The sequence below is a fragment of the Lepus europaeus genome, chromosome 11, assembly GCF_033115175.1.
Source record: "Lepus europaeus isolate LE1 chromosome 11, mLepTim1.pri, whole genome shotgun sequence".
Taxonomy (NCBI): Eukaryota; Metazoa; Chordata; class Mammalia; order Lagomorpha; family Leporidae; genus Lepus; species Lepus europaeus.
Window position 1 is genome coordinate 17,199,207 of NC_084837.1, and position 19,895 is coordinate 17,219,101.

Below are 19,895 nucleotides of genomic sequence, written 5' to 3' on the forward strand. Positions count from 1 at the left end.
ATGGGGACTGCAGCGGCGGCAGCGGCGGCGGCCGGGGAGGGGGCGCGCAGCCCGAGCCCCGCCGCCGTGTCGCTCGGCCTGGGCGTGGCCGTGGTGTCGAGCCTGGTGAACGGGTCCACGTTCGTGCTGCAGAAGAAGGGCATCGTACGGGCCAAGCGGCGAGGTAGGGGCTGGCCGCGGGCCGCGCTCGGGGTCGCGGGGTGTGCCGCCCGGCGCGGGTGGCTGGGAGCGGCCGCGGACTCGGGGGGCGCGTGGGGCGCCCCTCGGAGAGGCGGGCTCGCGGGCTGGAGGCCGGGCGCCCACCTGACGCGCTGGTACCTGCGGGGCCCAGCACACGCCCAAGGCGCCGCGGAGCGGGCTCCGCAGCTGCAGCCGCGCGGGGGGCATCCCGGTGCGTCTAGAGCGTTCGTGGCGTGGCCGGCGCCGCCGCTTTCCCCCCTTCCCAACGGCAGCAGAGGCCTTGTTCAGTTTTTCAGTGCTTTTCCAGCCGCCTTATCTCCTCATTTGCTCTCTGTCACCCTGCAGTCCAGCGACCTGTGCTCGGGGCGGGGCCCACGCTGGCCGGCTGCCGGAGCACCTGCCCGTTTTCAGTGCGCCCGAAGCAGTCGGGGACGGGGACCTCCTGCTTTTACCGGGGCCAGCGGCCCTGGGTTGCGCTTGGGAGAGAAAGACCTGCTGCTTGCGAGCTCCCTGCAGTGGCCAGGCAGGTGCAGCGGTGGGAGCCATGCGGCGGGCCTGGGAGGCGCTGCCTCTCGGCTTGGAGCGCAGGTCTGTGCTTTGCCTTGGCTTCAGCCCTTGGGGTCCTTGATTGAGCCACCTGAACACAGGGACCTCGATGTGCAGGACATCCAAGGGAAATGAAAACCAAACCCCTAAATGGGGCCCACCGAGTATTTCCCGAGTGGATAGGCCACCGAACACCACTCCTTGGATGCAGTGCCAAGCTAGGGGACCTTCTTTGCCGGTGTCTGAGCTGTGCTGGGGGTCCTGGGGCAGGACCCAACTGCAGGAAACAGCACGCCTTGAAATAGGAAATAAGCGTGGCTACCGGAGGGGCCGAGAAAGTATGGGACTGGTCTTAGGAGCCCTCTGGAGAGGACCTGACCGGTAGGTAGGTCAGGAGGCCTGAGAGGTAGGAAGCTTATGGACTAGTTCAGACTCCAGCGTGCAGGTGAAACTTTGAGTGCTCGGATTAGGAGTCAACACCTGGTACCTTCAGCTCAGGTAAAATTATAAAGTCGAGAATCCAACCTGGGGCTGGCGCTATGGCATAGCGGGCAAAGCCGCCAGCCTGCAGTGCCGGCATACCATGTGGACAATGGTTCAAAGCCCGGATACTCCACTTCGATCTTTCTCTCTGCCTCTGCCTCTCTGTAACTCTGCCTTTCAAATAAAATATTTTTTTTTTTTAAAAAAAGAATTCAGCCTCGAGGCAACACAGCACTGCTCTCTTCACATAAAGTCTAAATGTAAGCAGGTATGGTTTCCCAAGGATGCAGAGGTGTGCCTCCCTTAGCTAACAAACACTGATCTAGCAGCTACACTGTCTTCAGAAAATGCTGCTCGGCGTGACGGGCCTCTGAGATGGGAGAGGCTTTGCTGTTACCCAGAAGTAGATGTGTGTGCCTGGATAGGACAGTGTAACCTCTGTGGGCATCCTCCCAAATCCCACAAAGCCTGGGTAACCACAAGAGAAACTTCATTCAAGCTGAATTCAGGGACATCTGAAGAACTACCTGACCGCTCTTCTGGTCAAGGCCATGAAATCAAAGAAACTCATGGCAGCCAGGAGCCTAAGGACACAGGACCACCAGATGTAAGATGTTAGGGGAAAGCAAAGGAGATCCGAGTATAGGTCTTAATTAAACTAAACTAAACCTCAGTGTGTTACTTCAGCTCTGTCTGTGTGGATGAATGAGAAACAACAGATCTATTTTTTTTAGAGTTTACTTAAGGTATACAAATTCCATGTATTTCCTATATACAGATAGTAATACTTCCTACCCTGCCCTCCCTCCCACCCATGCTCCCCCCCTTCCTCCTCCCTCTCCTATTTGTTTTTTAAGTTTTTCTTAAAGATTATTTATTTGAAAGGCAAAGTTACAAAGAGGCAGAGAGAGAGAGAGAGAGAGAGAGGTCTTCCATCTGCTGGTTCACTCCCCCAAATGGCTACAATGGCCAGAGCTGGGCCAATCTAATGCCAAGAGCCAGGAGCCAGGAGTTTCTTTCAGGTCTTGCATGCGGGTGCAGGGACCCAAAGATTTGGGCCATCTTCTACTGTTTTCCCAGGCCATAGCAGAGAGCTAGATTGGAAGTGGATCAGCCAGGACTTCAACTACTGCCCATACATATTGCCAGCACTGTAGGTGGCAGCTTTACCTTGCTACTCCACCCATTCTTAATTTTTACACAAAGATCTATTTTCAGTTAACTTTATACCCCTGAGATTAATCCTATGCTAAGTAAAGAGTTCAACAAATAGCATGAAGGAAAAAAAAAAAAAAAAAAAAACCACTGTTCCTCAACAGTTGAGACAGGGGCTGTAAACAGTCATCACATCTCAAAATGTCAATTTCATTACTGTAGATTACACTTTAGGTACTCTATTAGTTACCAGAGATCAGGGCAAGCATATGGGATCTGTCTTTTTGGGATTGGCATATTTCAGTAAGTATAATGGTTTCCAGTTGCAGATCCATCTTTAAGCAAACAAACATAATGGGTGCTGTTACTTATGTCTTTGCATTAATTTCATATTTTCGCAGTCCTAACCCACTGTTGCTGATTCAGCTGTGATGGGTTACTCAAGGGTAGTCTTGTTTCAAAGAATCCACGTTTGACTTATTGAATGGATATTTGTGAGACTCCTATGTCAGGCATTGTTGCAGGTGTTGGGGACACAGCGGCTTTAGAACCCACTCTCTATAAAGCCTTCTTCCATGAGTGCTAATAAGCAGCAGAGTTGGCACCATGTAATGACTGAAAGGGAGGAGGGAAGAGAAAGGAGGTAGATAAAAACCGGAGAGTCAAGTTCTTGTGTGAAGGGAGACCTGATCTGGCTGTTTCCAATGCTCTCACAAGCTGTGTCATACTGAAAGTTTTAACAGTAAAAGCATTGTCAGGGGCAGCGTTCCTAGAGCTCCTCTGTGCAGGGCAGCCACATTCCGGTGAGAGTCCTCCTGTTGGGAAGTTTGGAGCATGACTTTCTTTGTGGCCAGCTTTCACTCTTCCCTTAAAGTACCTTCCCGATGAGTCATCAAGTGCAGCTCCTGGTAGCCCAGGAACTTCTCTGTACAACACAGTCCCAGAATGGCACTGCCTGGCTTCCTCACTGTGCCTTCACATAACATGTGAGGGCAACTGGGCAAGGAGCCAGCTGGGTCCAGGTCATTCTCAGTCAGCCACCCTCCATGTCTGGGGGGAGTGGGTTCCAGGACATTCACCTGTTGAGTGCTTAAGTCCTTTATGTGAAATGACACAGTGTTTGCATAGAATCTGCACACATCCTTCGTTATGGTGTACATCATCTCGAGATGACTCCTACTACCCAATAAATGCTGTGTAAATAGCTGTTATGTCTCGTATTATTTAGGGGATAATGATAAGAAAAAGTACTTATATTTTCAGTACAAACACAATTTCTTTCTGAATATTTTCCATCTGAAGTTGATAGAATTGGCAGGTGCAGAGCCCAGATGTACCTCAGACTGCACTGTGTGTCTGGTGTAAAAGCTCCGTTGAAGCAGGGCTTAGAGAAGAGAAACAAGTTATTGCTGCTTGTGACGGCATTTGTGGACAGCCAGTTAGACTAGTATTCCTGAGCCTTGGCTCCAGTGGTGCACTGGTGAGATAGGTGAGGAGTCAGGCTTCACTAGTCTAGGGGCAGGGTGACTGCTCTGGGTTAGACTTCCTGGAAACAGGATTAAGAAAGTTCTGTGGGAGGGCTGGCGCTGTGGGTTAAAGTCCCAGCCTGCAGTGCTTCCATCCCATATGGGCATAGGTTCAAGTCCCAGCTTGCCCCTGCACCTGCATGAGAGACCTGGAAGAAGCTCCTGGCTCCTGGCTTCGGATCGGCTCAGCTCTGGCCGTTGTGGTCATTTGGGGAGTGAACCAGCAGAATGGAAGACCTCTCTCTCTCTCTCTGTCTCTGTCTCTCTCTCTCTCTCTGTGTGTGTGTGTGTAACTCTGACTTTCAAATAAATAAAATAATTCTTTTTTTTTTTAAAGAAAGTTCTGTTGGGGCCAGCGTGATGGCACTGGCAGGGTAAGCTGCTGATTGTGATGCCAGCATCCCATATCTGAGTGCCAGTGCCAGGTATGACTTCCCAGCAAGCTTTCTGCTTAGGTACCTGGGAAGGCAATGCATAATGGCCCTGGGTGTGTGGGTCCCTGTCACCATGTGGAAGACCAGGATGGAGTTCCTGGTTCCTGGCTTTGGTCAGATCCAGACTTGGCTTTTCAGTCATTTGGAGAGTAATGTAGCATATAGAATCTCTCTCCCTCTCTCTCTCTCTCTCTCTCTCTCTCTCTCTTTCTCTCTCTCTCTCTCTCTCTCTCTCTCTCTCTCTGCCTCTCTTTCTGTCTCTCTGCCTCTCAGCCTCTTTGTTCCTCTGCCTTACAAATAAATAAATAACATGTATCTTAAAAAAAGGAGTTTTATGCTTAAGAATTTACTGGTGGTGTTTAAGAATTAGATATTAACTTCATGTAGGATTCCCTCAATCAAGATGAACAGCTGATCTTTTTAAAAAATACTTTCATCAAAGGCACAATGAAATACCGCCTCACCCTGATTAGGATGACTGTTACAAAACATGTACGAAACAGCAAGTGTTGGCTGGGATGTGGGCAAATTGGAACCCTTGTGCAGTACTGGTGCAGCTGCTATGTAAGACAGCATGGCGGGGGGCTGGCATTGTGGCACAGCAGGTTAAGTCACTGCCTGTGATGCAAGCATCCAATATGGGCACTGGTTTGAGTCTCAGCTGCTCTACTTCGATCCAGTTCCCTGTTAATGTGCCTGGGAAAGGCAGCGAAGGATGACCCAGGCCCTTGGGCCCCTGCACTCATGTGGGAGGCCCAGAGGAAGGTCCTGGCTCCTGGCTTCGGCTTGGCCCAGCCCAGGCCATCATGGTGATTTAGGTAATGAACCAGCAGATGGAAGATCTATCTCCTTCTCTCTCTCTCTGACTCTCTCTCTTTCACTCTCACTCTCCTTCTCTCTTCTTTTCTCTGTGTAACTCTGACCTTATAATAAATAAAATAATTCCCTTTTGGAATTACTCAAGGGAAGTGAAAGCAGGGAACTGGAAGATAAATGTATATAGATAGATAGATAGATATAGATAGATATATATGTGTATGTGTATGTATATAGGAATACTGCAGTAGCCAAAAGATGGAAATGACCCAAATGTCTATCAACTGAAGGATGGATGAGCAAATGTAGTCATATGATGGGATTTTTCTTATTTTTAAAATAAGGAAATCCTAGAATGTGCTATAGCATAGGTGACCCTTGAGGACATAATACTAAGTGAAATAAGACTATCACATAAGGACAGCTGTTTGATTTTATTTTACTTATGCCAGGTAGCTAGAGTGGTCAAATTCATGGAGACAGAATTTTATAGTGGTGGTTGCCTGGGGCTGGGAGGAGCAGGAGTAGGGAGTTTATGTTTAAAGGGTGCAGAATTTCAGTTTGGAATGATGACAGAGTTCTAGCATTTTATGGTAGTGATGGCTGCACACCAGTGAAAATGAACATACTTCCACTGAATTGTCCTCTTAAAAATAATTTAAATGGGGGCTAGCATTGCACAGCAAGTTAAGCTGCCTCTTACAATGCATCCTCTCTGCCAGCTCCAGGTGAAGTCCCAACTGCTCTGCCTCCAATCCAGCTCCCTGATAATGTGCCTGGGAAACCAGCAGATGATGGCCCATGTGATTGGGCCTCTGCCACCCTTGTGGGAGACCTGGATGAAGTTCTGGATTCCTTGCTTTGGCCTGGCCCAGCACTGGCTGTTGGGACCGCTTGGGAAGTGAATCAATGAATGATAGTTTTCCTCCTCTCTCCCTACCTGCCTCTCTGTACACACACACACACACACACACACACACACCCCTCCACTCCCTTTCAGCCATTATGCCTGTCAAATAAATAAATTAAAAAATACTTAAAATAGCGTGTGTATTACATGTATTTTACCAAAATAAGAAGTCCTCTTTTTGATTTCTGTTTTTAAAACATGGTTATATAATTGCATAAAGTAAGCTTCATGGATCTTAAAGGTACAGTTTGTTGTTTTTTGACAAAACATGTCTGTGTAATAACACTCCAGTGAATAAGTTGATTATAACCATAACCCTAGAAAGTTCTCTCATGCCTGTTTTCATTCCATCCTCCACATAGGTGCCCAGCTCTTATGAAATCCATCTGCATAGATTGAGTCTGTTTTGCCTGTTCTTGAACTTCACAGAAATGGAATCATGGAGTGTATTCTATATATGTATTCTCTTCCAATTTTTTAAAAAAGATTGGTTTATAAATATGGAAGGCAGAGTTACAGAAAGAGGAGGAGAAACAGAGAATAGAGATATCTCTCTCTCTATCTCTCTCTCTCTCTCTTTGCAGCCAGAGTGGAGGACTTTTTTAGCTTAGGGCCGACAAGGTCTTTGGTTCTGACCCAGGAGTACTTCAGCCCCTAGGGCAGTTCCATTTCCAGTGGCCTGGATCTTGGCAGAGCTGACAGTTGCTTGCCCAATGCCCTGACTCCTCATATTGAAAACAGGTGCCATTTGGGGGTGGACTGGCCTTGTTGGGTCTCCTTGGTGGCAGATCATCATGTAAAGCAGCCGTTATCCCTACACTGCTCCTGCTGTCTCACTCCTCTTTCTCTTGGTCTCTGTTAAAGTAGAATACAGAGGAAGGCTTTAGGAATTTCAGCCATGGGGACACTCAATTCCATCCCTAATCTTGGCAGCCTGAGCTAGAAATCTGTGGTCACAGGCATGACCATATTCTTCTTGTGAGATAAGATGATACCTATGAGGAAAGCTACATCCTTTTATGTAAGATCAAACATTAAGACCACCTTATCCAAACTGTCTTAGATAAGGTCTAAACATCAAACTGCATGCTGATGGAAAGTCAGACAGAATAGAATCAGCTTTCCATCTTGAAGAGAACAGAGGAGAAATGAGGAAACAAGTCAGGCTTCCCAGATGCCTTACTGTCAACAACTTAATATCAAGTGAAAACTTAGTAAATAATTTTAGCTGTCAAATAACTTATGAAAACATTTACCAAAAGGTCCAATGCCTCCCAATTGTTTTTAAAGATTTATTTTATTTATTTGAAAGAGTTACAGAGAGAGGTAGAGACAGAGAGAGAGAGAGGTCTTCCATCTGGTGGTTCACTCTCCAAATGGGTGCAATGGCCAGAGCTGTGCTGATGCAAAATCAGGAACCAGGAGCTTTTTCCAGGTATTCCACATGGGTGCAGAGGCCCAAAGACTTGGGGACCATCTTCTACTGCTTTCCCAGGCATAGCAGAGAGCTGGATGGAAGTGGAACAGCAGGGACATGAACTGGCACTCATATGGGATGCTGGCATTGCAGACCAGGGCTTTAACCCACTATGCCACAGTGCCAGCCCTGCCTTCCATAAATTTTAAGGGTAAATGTAGTTGCAGGGCGGCACTGTGACACAGTAGGTTAATCCTCCACCTGCGGCCCTGGCATCCTATATGGGCACTGGTTCGAGTCCCGGCTGCTCTTCTTCCAATCCAGCTCTCTGCTGTGGCCTGGGAAGGCAGTGGAAGATGGCCCACATCCTTGGGCCCCTGCACCCACATGGGAGACCTGGAAGAAGCTCCTGGCTCCTGGCTTTGGATCAGCACAGCCCTGGCCGTTGCAGCCAATTGAGTAGTGAACCAACGGATGGAAGACCTCTCTCTCTGCCTCTTCTCTCTCTCTGTGTAACTCTGACTTTCAAATAAATAAATAAATCTTTAAAAAAAAAAAGTCAATGTAGTTGGAAATATTTCTTGAATATCTAACGCAAGTGATAGCCAATTAAAACAGAGCTCTTAATAAATTTTCCCATGTACATATGTATAATATATTACAGGAGAGAACAGAAAGACTCAGTTATTAGCAAAGAGATCTTGGCTGCCACTACAGAAGACAAGGGGAAAGATAGAAGGTGGCTAGTCATGGAGCATTCTTTGGAGCAGAGTGGCTCAGGACTTACCATTGTTCTGGAGTTTCTTTTTGCTAGCCCTACCAAATATATTACTAGAGATGTTAGAACAGAGGTTTCATCCTTGTGCGAGATGTGGCTCAATTATGTTAGGTTTTAGGATTTTAGTGTTCTAGAAGAAGAGATTGTGGCTAAAGAAGACTTTATTTTAAGGAAGACAGAATGGGGGGGGGGTTAAAGGAAGAGTGGGGGCTGAGTACCTTTCCCCCTCCCTCCACAGAGGGCAGGGGTGGGGATGGGGGTGTTGAAGTCAGGCTTCATTGCATTTGAGCAGCAGGCAGTCCTTTCTGGAGCTGCTTGTTGGGGCAGGCACAGAGCACTGGCATGGACCCTGATAAAGTGGCAGGAAGTTGTGAAAAAAGCTCTTAGTGAAGTTTACAGTGCATTGTCTTAGGAGTTTGGAATGTCCCAAGTGTGGGGCTTTCCAGATCAGTAAATATTCTGCTAGCCTTTACACTGTCTTTCTGCACCCAGGAGGAAAGAGTGGCAGCACAGAGGAGGGGGAGGGGTCAGGAAGAGGAGAGAGGCAATTTTGGCTGCCAATAGGGGGATGGGGGTGGAGTGGGGAAGAGCCAGACGTGGCAGGCAGGGTGAGTAGAGAGTCCTGTTTCTGAGACGGCAGCACCCCTGAGGAAAGAGCGAGAGTGAAAGAAGGGAAAATCAGGGTTCAACAGGAGGCACCAAGCCTTTCTCCTGCCGGAGGGCTTGGAAGGAGGAAAGTTGACCTTGGAAGAGGATGAAGGCTTAGGTGTAGGGGAGTCAGGTGGGTCTGCCAGAGAGGAGTCACCAGATGGAGGCTTGGGAGGGTCAATGTCAGAGTGGGATGAGGGAGAGGACAGGTGGTGGAGGGCTACAGGGAGGTTATTCTTCCTTGGGGAGAACAGGATAAAGAGAGTTTCAGGGGAGGAGAGGATGGGGGGTGGCAACTGCCCCTGCTGGGGAGTGAACCAGCGGATAGAAGACCTCTCTCTCTGTCTACCTCTCTTTGTAACTTTTTCAAATAAATAAAACAAATCTTTAAAAAAAAATAAGCCAAGTGGGTTTTTGCCTAATATTTAGAAGAGAATTCTGAATACCGGCATAAATGAACAAGGCAGCATGGTACATTTTAAGCTTCTATTCAGTGCGAAAGATGCATAGGAGAGAGCGTTATCTATAGGAGAGAGGTAGATCTAGGTTCATAGGTACCAGGAACCAGCCACGTGGAAGAGCATCTAGGCCAGGAGTCATAGGCCGGTTGGCCGAAGGCCATGCGCCCTGAAGGCACAGGGATTTAACCAGCCCCCTGCTGACAAGAGGCCACGGGAAGAGAAAGGAGGAAAAGGGCCGGACACACTGTGTCCCAGGCTTGTAATCCACTTTCAAAGGGAGTGGTTAATTAACCTGATTGGCCAGTGGGTGCACAGGTGTGGCCAGGTAGGGGCCTGAGGCCACACAGGGGCATAGTGAAGGCATGGTCTTCCAGCTCACAAACCTAATCAATTTCAACCTGTATGCCTACTTCACACCCACATGGGAGACCTGGAAGAAGCTCCTGGCTCCTGGCTTCAGCCCAGCTCTGGCTGTTGTGTCCATTTGGGGAATGAACCAGCAGATGGAAGACCCCTCTCTCTCCCTCTCTGTCTCTGCCTGTCTGTTACTCTGCCTTTCAAATAAATAAATAATCTTAAATAAACAAACAAACAAAAAAAGATTTAAGGGAAGGCTCTAGACCTTCCTCCATGAGCACTTGGGGTGTGGAAAGTTGACCCCAGAGGAGAAAAAAGTATTGGAATAGGGGACTTCTGACCATTTGCCATTTCTCTGTGTAAAGTTATTAAAATCTTAGAGAATTTTGAGTTGAAACAGAATCGTTGTCTGACTAATATCATGGCCCAATTTTAATGTGGAAATGGATGAATCGTTTCCACTTTGCTTCTGCTTTACTTCCCTCTACAGGCCCAACTTGCAAAAGTCTTCTAAGAGGCAGGCCAGAGGGAAGTCGAAATTAGAACCCATGGATTAAGCAAAATATGGTTTGAAGGAAGGAATCTTTTCACAGGGCGTTCCCCCCAGGGAAAGAATCACCCCAACCGAGAGCCTAAGTTCTGAGCCCTCTAAGAGGAGAGGGGTGAGAATCCCCACGCTTGGACCAGTGCCCCAGTTCTAAGCTGTGGTGGTTGCACGTTTCCCCCAAGTGAGGGAAACCTACTGAACACTCCAGGCCCTATGAGGTGGGGATAACCTGGCCTGACCCAGCACCCCAGACCCTACGAGGGGGCATGAACCAGGCACAAGCATTGCCCCAGCATGCTTGAGGTGACGAGATCTCTCTTACCAATCTGATAGGCTGAGAATTAGGTCCGATGTGGGCATGTGATGGTGAGATCTGGCAAAGGCTCTGACTGTGAATTTGTTGGGAAATGAGAAGTGCAAGTGGCAGTGAGAAAGTGTCCTGGAGAGGTGTTTCTCAGGGCCTTCTGGGTCAGAAGGGAAGAAGGAGATTGTAGGAAAGAGAAGGTAGGGGTGAGCAGAGACAGTAAAATGTCTGGAAGCAGTTCAGAAAGAAGAAAGTTCAGAGGAAGGGTGGGGATCACAGCTAATACCCAGAGACCAGGTCCTCCACTTCCCTCCCCACATAGGGCACCAAAATGTAAGGAAAAAGAACTCGGAAAAGAGAAAGGAGAGAGAATATGAACTCACAGCCAGACCAAATGTATTCAGAGAAAATAAACTCGCAGAAGTCAACCAACTGCCAGTGTGTATGTAGACAGAACACGTGGCAGCAGGTGGAGAGATCTTTCATCTACTGCCTACTCCCCAAACAGCCACAATGCCCAGGGCTGGGCCAGACTGAAACCAGGAGCTAGAAGCTTCTTCCAGGTCTCCCATATGGTTGAAAGCCCCCAAGCACTTGGACCATTTCTCCACTGCTTTCCCAGGCACATTAGCAGGGAGCTGGATAGGAAATGGAGCAGTTGGGACTTGAACTGGCACCTATATAGGATGACCACATTGCAGGTGGCAACTTAACCTGCTGTGCCACAACACTGGCCCTGCATTTTTGTTGTTGAACATGGTGAAAAATCATCATAATGTGTGTATTAGGTATCAGTAGGATGTTCATTTTTATTGCTGACTAGTGTTTCTCTTTTAAGCATCATACCTCTGTTCACTTATCTGTTCTCTTCTTGATGAACATTCTGATTGTTCCCAAATGTTTGCTATTTTAACAAAACTGAAATTAAAATTTTTATGAGGGGCCTTCAAAGAGTTCGTGAAAAAAATTTGAATTAGAAGATAAAAATAGAGAATGAAAACTTTCTCAAATTCCATCAAGTTCAAGACACTTTTGTAAGCAGTGAGACTAGCCCACTCCTAAAGAACTGAAGGTCCCAGGAATTTAACCATGTCAGCATAGTCTTTTTTACATTATTGGTTGAGCCAAAAAAGGGCGCTCTCTAAGGATTTTTTTAAGATTAGAAAACAAGGGGCCGGCGCTGAGGCATAGCGGGTAAAGCCGCCGCCTTCAGAGCCGGGATCCCATATGGGTTCCAGATTGAGTCCCGGCTGCTCCATTTCCAGTCCAGCTCTCTGCTATGGCCTGAGAAAGCAGTAGAAGATGGCCCAAGTGCTTGGGCCCCTGCACCCGTGTGGGAGAGCCAGAAGCTCCTGGCTCCTGGTTTCAGATCAGCGTAGCTCCGGCTGCTGTGGCCATCTGGGGAATGAACCATTGGATGGAAAAACTCTCTCTCTCTCTCTCTCTCTCTCTCTCTCTGTCTCTCTCTGTCTCTCCTTCTCTCTGTGTGTAGCTGTGAATCTCGAGTAAAATAAATAAATCTTTAAAAAAAGATTAGAAAGGAAAAAGAAGTCAGAAGGAGCCAGATTAAGACTCTAAGGTGGATGCCTCTTGATTTCCCATCAAAACACAACAATGCGCTTTGATGAGAGGAATGAGCAGGAGTGTTGTGGTGGTGGAGAGGGGCTTTCTACCGAAGCTTTCCTAACCATGGTCCGGCTTTGGTTAACTTTCTCAAAATGTTCTCCTAAGACTCAGATGCTGTCATTCTTTAGCACCCAAGAAGGTCAACAAGCAAAATGACGTCTGCTGGCGACCAGTCCACTTTTGCGTTGACTGGACCACTTCTACCTCCTGGTAGCCATTGCTTTGATTGTGCCTTGTCTGCTAGGTCACACTGGTAAACTACATTTCATCTCCTGTTTGGAGTTTTCAAAGAAATGCTTCAAGATCTTGATTCCACTTGCTGAAAACGTCCATCGAAGGCTCTGCTCTTGTCTGCCACTGGTCTGGGTATAGAAGTTTTGGCATCCAGCAAGCGGAAAGTTTTCTCCATTTGAATTTTTTGGTTAGAGTTGTGTGAGCTGAACCAATTGAGATGTCTTTGGTGTTGGCTGTTCTTCCTGCTAATTGTAGGTGCTCTTCAGGTTGGACGTAGATTAAATATTCCTCACAAATATGTGGATGCTCTGCCACTGTGGCCCTCATCTGCAGTATCCTCTCAGTCCTTTGTATTTATTTATTTTATTTAGTAAATATAAATTTTCAAAGTACAGTTTATGGATTACAATGGCTTTCCCCCCCACCATAATTTCCCTCCCATCTGCACCCCCCCATCTCCTGCTCCCTCTCCCATTCCATTCACATCAAGATTCATTTTCAATTCTCTTTATATACAGAAGATCGATTTAGTATATACTAAGTAAAGATTGCATCAGTTTGCACCCACACAAAAACACAAAGTGTAAAATACTGTTTCAGTACTAGTTATAGCATTACTTCACATTGGACAACACATTAAGGACAGATCCCACATGAGAAGTAAGTACACAGTGACTCCTGTTGTTGACTTAACAATTTGACACCCTTGTTTATGGTGTCAGGCTCTAGTCATGAGTTGCCAAGGCTATGGAAGCCTTTTGAGTTTGCCGACTTTGATCTTATTCAGACAGGGTCATAGTCAAAGTAGAAGTTCACTCCTCCCTTCAGGGAAAGGTACCTCCTTCTTTGATGGCCCCATTCTTTCCACTGGGATCTCACTCGCAGAAATCTTTCATTTAGGTCTTCTTTTTTTTTTTTTCCCAGAGTGTCTTGGATTTCCATGCCTACAGTACTCTCATGGGCTCTTCAGCCAGATCCGAATGCCTTAAGGGTTGATTCTGAGGCCAGAGTGCTATTTAGGACATCTGCCATTCTACTCTCATTCCTTTTTAAACAAGTGAACCATCTTTTTTTAAAAAAAATTTTGTTTATTTATTTGAGAAAGAGAGTTATAGACAGAGAGAGGGCGAGAGAGAAAGGTCTTCCATCCACAGGTTCACTCCCCAGTGGCTGCAACAGACAAAGCTGGGCCAATCTGAAGCCAGGAGCCAAAAGCTTCTTCTGGGTCTTCCACGTGGGTGCAGGGGCCTAAGTACTTGGGCCATCTTCTACTGCCTTCTCAGGCCATAGCAGACAGCTGGATCAAAAGAGGAGCAGCTGGGACTCGAACTGGCACCCCTATGGAATGGTGGCGCCTCAGGCAGAGGCTTATCCCACTATGCCACAGCACCAGCCCCCAAGTGAACCATTTGTAAACTAATGATTTCTTTAGGGCTTTGTCCTCTTAAGTTTTACGTAAAGCATCAATGATTTCACCATTATTTCACCCAAGCATCACCATCAATTTAATATTTATTCTTGCCTCAGTTTTAGCAGAATTCATGTGGTTCAGATAGGGGCTGTTTTCAAATTGATGTCTTATCTAAGTAACTCAGACTAGATCCTATATAGACATGTTATAACAAGTTTATTTTGTGCAAGAAAAATTTAAAATCTATGTATGTTGAGGCCAGCATTGTGGCATAATGGGTTAAGCCACCACCTGTGATGCCAGCATGTCTTAGAGGCACCAGATTGAGTCCCAGCTGCTCCACTTCCAATCCAACTCCAAGCTAATGTGCCTAGGAAGGCAGCAGAGTACAGCCTAGGTGTTTGAGACCCTGTACCCCTGTTGGAGACCCAGATGAGGCTCCTAGCTCTTGACTTCAACATGGCCCAGCCCCACCTGTTGTGGCCATTTGGAGAGTGAACCAGTGAATGGAAGATCTCTCTCGGTAACTTTGACTTTCAAATAAATAGAAATAAATCTTTTAAAAGGCTGTATTTTGTTTTTATAAAATGTATATGAATTTTCATGAACTTTTAAAAAATCCCTCCTATGTATTTATTTTTGGACTTAATAAATATTTTCATTTCTCTCAGGTAAATGCATTGGAGTAGCAGAGCTGGATCATGGAGTGGACGTATAATTAAATGGCTAGAAAGTGCTGACATTTTACCACTAGAGTTTTACACTCCCATGTGCAGTGTGCTTCCTATGATTCACAGTCCCTTTTAAAGAATTCTGTACAAGCCATGTAGTGTCCTTTTTTGTAATCTGAAGTCAAGACACTCATTTACAAGGGACATAGTGATCCTCTCTTGCTTTGCTGTTAGCAGCAATTTCTACTGTTGCTGCTAGGAGCATGCATTGAGTGGGAACAGGTTTTCTGTGGTATGACCAGAAGACAAATAAATTAGATGCCCATTTGTATTTCTATGCCAGAAAGTTATATTTTGAGGACATTTCTGATTTACATTGATAACTAAATGGAAGGTCTTAGCAGCCATAAGTCCCCTGTTAGATGACATTGCTGCCATTTGAGATTATCATCCTGACAAGTCCTTTTTGTATTTGCACAAACACTTCTTTGTCTTATAATTCAGCTGTTCTAAACAACTATGTGCTGTCAGTTAGGGTCCAAGGTTTTAATGTGAGGGCAGGAAAAAAAAAAACAAACCAGACCTTAGCCACTATTAGCTCTGTAGTCCACGCCTAGGAGTTGGGGGAAGAGGTATGAGTGTGGTAAAACAAGCAGAAAATCTTCAACATTCTTCAGTCCTGTGACGTACTGTGCTTGCAGAGGCCAGAGGACCTGAAGAGGATGAGAGGAATAGCACCAGCTGGGGAGAGGAGCAGTGTGGGCAGAGGCTTGAACAGGTGCCTGCTGGGAGTGCTGGCTGAGTGACATTAGGATCTTTAGGGACATTGCCATTTGGAGGTGAAACTGTGAAGAGAACTTGTGGTTTTAGGACATAACAAGAAAATATCTGTGACAGAGGCTAGGGCTCACAGAGGCTAGGCTCCCAGCAGCTCCTGGCTGAAGAAGGGGGGAGGAATCTGGGGCAGCTGGGCACAGGTGGATGGGCTCTCAGGCAGAACTACGCACTTCCTGCAGGGCAGACCAAGGACATGTTCCTGGTCTGTAGCCCTTGGAGATCATATGCAGGAGCTTCACTTTAATCTACAGCTAAGGCTTTGGGGTAGGTGTTGGGGGATGGAAGAGGCATCCAGATAGAACTCTGACTTGCTTAACATCCATGGAAGCAAAAGCTTTTGCATAATGGTTTAAAAGGTGAGGATGATCTGAACCCAGTTGGGTTTCAGCAAATGCAAGCCCCTGCTGGGGAGTAGGGAAGGGAAGGCTTGAAATACTTGGAACTGAACCAAACTCCTTAGAGGGAGAACAAAAGCCTGTCACTTCCTCATTCCTAGGTACCTGGTATCCCAAGTTCCTCCCCATTTTGGTAATGTGGTCAGTTTCAAACCACCAAAAAGGTGCTGTATGATGGTCGTCAGTGTTGGGAAAACCATGCAGTGGAAGGGAAGGACCCAGGGCCCCACTGCATTGGTCACTGACATCTTTGAATAAGCTTCACTGTAGAAGGGCTCAGTCCGGCTTCTGCTGTAGCAGTAATTCTGGGACTTCACAAGAACTCATAACCAAACTATGTTCATCAATAAAAGGAGACAACCTTTTTTTTTTCTCTTCTCTGCCTTTGCCAGAGACTAAGAGGAAAAGTTGTGATCACTTGCATAATTCTTGGTCCCTACAATCTTTCTTGTATTGTATATAGAATTTGAAAGTCCGTTGTGTAAATTACTACATAAATCTTCCCTAAAAATGAATTTGGGATGTTATCGAATGAAATGTGTTGGCAGTCATTTGAAATAACAAATATCCTGTTTTAAACAAATGAAAGCTATGGTGGCAAAGAACATTTTATAACAATAAATTGTGAGTTGTCCACCAGGACAGCATAGCAATTTATATATGCACCTAACAATAGAGCCCAGAATAATGAGAAGCATAAACTGACATCATAAGGATAGAGAAAACTCAACAATCATAGTTGGGAACTTTGATATCCTACTTTCAATAAAGGATTGAAAGAACTAGGCAGATCAGCAAAGAAATTTAAAGTCTCGAATGGAAATATAAACGGACCAGATGTAAAAGGCATCTGTAAAACTACTCCAAAGCAGCAGAATGTCCTCAGGTGGCTGTGAAACATTCTCTGGGCTAGATGAGGGAGTAGGTCACTGTACAGGTATCAGTTAATTGAGTTGAAATTATACAAAGCGTATACTCCAACCACAGTTGAAAGGAATTGGAAATCAGTAGCAGAGATAAATTTATGAAATTACTAAATAAGTAAGTTAACATATTTCTAAATAAACAATGAGTCTGGGGCCAGCGTTGTGACCAGTAGGTTAATCCTCCACCTGTGGCGCCAGCATCCCATATGTGCACTGGTTCTGGCTGCTCCTCTTCCAATCCAGCTCTCTGCTGTGACCTAGGAAAGCAGTAGGAGATGGCCCAAGTGCTTGGGACCCTGAACCCGCATGGGAGACCCAGAAGCAGCTCCTGGCTCCTGGCTCCTGGCTCCTGGCTCCTGGCTCCCTGGCTTTGGATCATCCCAGCTCCAGCTGTTGCAGCCATTTGGGGAGTGAACCAACAGATGAAAGACCTTTCTCTCTGTCTCTCCCTCTCTCTGTAATCTACCTCTCAAATAAATAAATAAATAAATAAAATGTTTAAAAAAATGAGTCAAAGAAGTCATAAGAGCTATTAGAAAATACTTAAAGATGAATGAAAGCAAAATGCAAAATAGCAGAATTAATGGGATACAGTTAACACAGCACAGGATGGAAAGTTTTTAGCTGTGGGGGCAGGTGTTTAGCCCAGTGATCAAGATGCCACATACCACATTGGAGTATCTGGGTTTGATTCTGGCTTAGGTTCCTGATTCTTGCTTCCTGCTACTGCAGATCCTACCCACTTGGGAGATTTGTATTGAGTTTCTAGCTCCTGGCTCCTGTTCTGGTCCAGCCCTTGCAATTGTGGGTATTTGAGGAGTGAACCACCAGATGGGAGCTTTTTCTCTCTGTCTAACTGCTTCTTTCTTTCAAATAAATAAACTTTTTAAAATTTAAAGAATTTTATAGCTTCAAATGCCTATATATAAAAAAGAAAAGGAGTGGGCAGTTAAAATGTCACTTGGGACACTGCACCCCTCATTGGAGTACCTGAGTTTGAGTCTAGCTCTGCTCCCAATTCCAGCTTCCTGCTAATGTGTACCCTGGAAGCCACAGGAAATTTGACTCAAGTAGTTGGGTTCCTGTTAGCCAAGTGGAAGACCTGAGTTGGTTTCTCAGATCCTGACTGTTGCAGGCATTTGGGGAGTGAACTAGTAGATGGGAATCTTTCTCTCTGTGTTTCATTTAATCAAACAAACAGATAAAAACTTTAAAAAGAGAAGATCTGAAATCAGCAGCCTGATTTTCCACCTTAAGACACTAGAATAAAAAGAGCAAATTAAACCCAGAGAAAAGAATACACTCTAATGTGTAAAATAAATGAGACAGAAAATGGAAAAACAGTAAAATCAGCAAAACCAAAAGTTGGTTCTTTGTAAAGAATAATGAAACCTTTAGCTAGACTGACTAAGCAAAAAAGAATTAAATCAATCAAATTACAAAAATGAATGAAAAAGGGGATATTTACTCTGTCCCAAAGATAATTTACAGAGACTTTAATTTTTTAATACTTTAATTAATTATGGTAGCTTTGCTAAGTAGCTGGTCCGTGGGGCTTATCACACCAGTGTCTAGACACAGACATCATGACTTTTCACCATTAAATATTCAGCAAGTGTTTTGCAGGATGCAGCAACATTTTCTTAAACAGCCTTTGTGTGATGAGCAACATTCAGGAAATTTAACACTGAGTTTTTTAATAACTAGTACTTCTGCGGTGTCTGCTATTAGACATAATTAGGCCTCCCTAAACTTTCCAACTTGTAGGACACTCTGGGCCACGTTTGTATGGCATGCATTCAGAAGGACACAAGACAGAGCCCCAGTGGTGTCAGGGCCTAGAGACAGAGCTGTACAGCTTCTCTGTGAGGAAGCCCCGTGCCCGGGCGGTGCTGCAGTCACAGGCAGAGCTCTGGACCCCATAAGGAGGCCTGTCTCTTCCCAGGGGCATCACACTCAGAGCCCAAACAAGGGGCTCGTGTGTCCTGTTCACAGGCCTCCAGTTCAGGTGTCATTTGCCCATCAAAGGGCTTTTTATTTTTATAACCATAAGTGCTGTTGCCTGGCAGCCTGGCTGTCAGCATTCTAGAGCCAGAAAGTGAACTATAAATCACATTTTGCCAGTTACTCCACTATTTTCCTGAATAGCAACTTTTTTGTGTGTGTGTGCTTAGCATTGTGTGTTCTGGTACCACATCTCCTCTGTTTAGTTTCCTTTCATCTGCAGCAGTTCTTTGGTCTTCTGTGACTTTGTTGTTTTTGAAGACTCAGGCCAGCTAATGCAGAGATTGTTTCGCAGTTTGGCTTTGTCTGCTGTTTCTCTGTGATTAGCCTCAAGCTGTGCGTTTGGCAGGAACATCACAGAGGTTGTGTGATGTCCTTCTCAGTACGTCCCTTCAGGAGTCACATGATGCCATCTGCCCCGCTGCTGGTGATGCACTTTGACCACCTGGTGAAGCTGATGTCTGCCAGGCTTCTCTACTGTGAAGAGAACTTTTTCTCATTGTGATTAGTGAAGCACACACACCCCACAAACTGGTGGGGGTGATTCCCAGGGCCTGTGTAACAATCCTGTTTCCCAGCAAACTTCTATCCACTTCACTTGTTCTTGTTTCTTCTTTGTTTTTTGTTTTGTTTTTTTTTTTTTTTGACTGCAGCATTCCATCCACACTTTTTTTCTTTTTAAATATTTATTTGAAAGGCAGAGTTACAGAGAGGCAAAGGCAGAGAGAAAGAGAAGTCTTCCATTCACTGGTTCACTCCCCAGATGGTCGCAATGGCTGGAGCTGCACTGATCCGAAGCCAGGAGCCAGGAGCCAGGAGATTCTTTCGGGTTTCCCACACAGGTGCAAGGGCCTAAGGACTTGAGCCATCTTCCATTGCTTTCCCAGGCCATAACAGAGAGCTGTATCAGAAGTGCAGCAGCTGAGACTCGAACTGGCGCCCATATGGGATGCTGCAGGCATCATCCCAGCGGCCTCACCTGCTACACCACAGTGCCAGCCCCCATCCACTTGTTTCAGTACCCATGACTCATGCCTAAATTAGCTTCTGTTGTGGTGTTGTGAGATGGTCATTTTTAACTTCATCATTCCTTTTGTTCTGTCATTACATATTGTCCCCATTTCATTTTGTAAACAATTATTATGATACCTGTAGTTCTGTTTCCTTCATTAAGCAGTGTGGCTTCCTATATTCCTTATACCAAAATACTGTGGTTTTACTACTGAGAA

The 19,895-nt window shown here is 45.8% G+C and overlaps 1 protein-coding gene across 1 annotated transcript in view; it reads left to right on the forward strand.

The window, feature by feature from the left end:
* The window catches only part of NIPA1 (NIPA magnesium transporter 1), a 51,970-nt gene continuing 32,075 nt past the window's right edge, over positions 1-19,895 (forward strand). The window contains exon 1 of the mRNA XM_062205026.1: positions 1-163. Within this exon, the coding sequence (XP_062061010.1) occupies positions 1-163 (163 nt within the window). The remainder of the gene's footprint in view (positions 164-19,895) is intronic.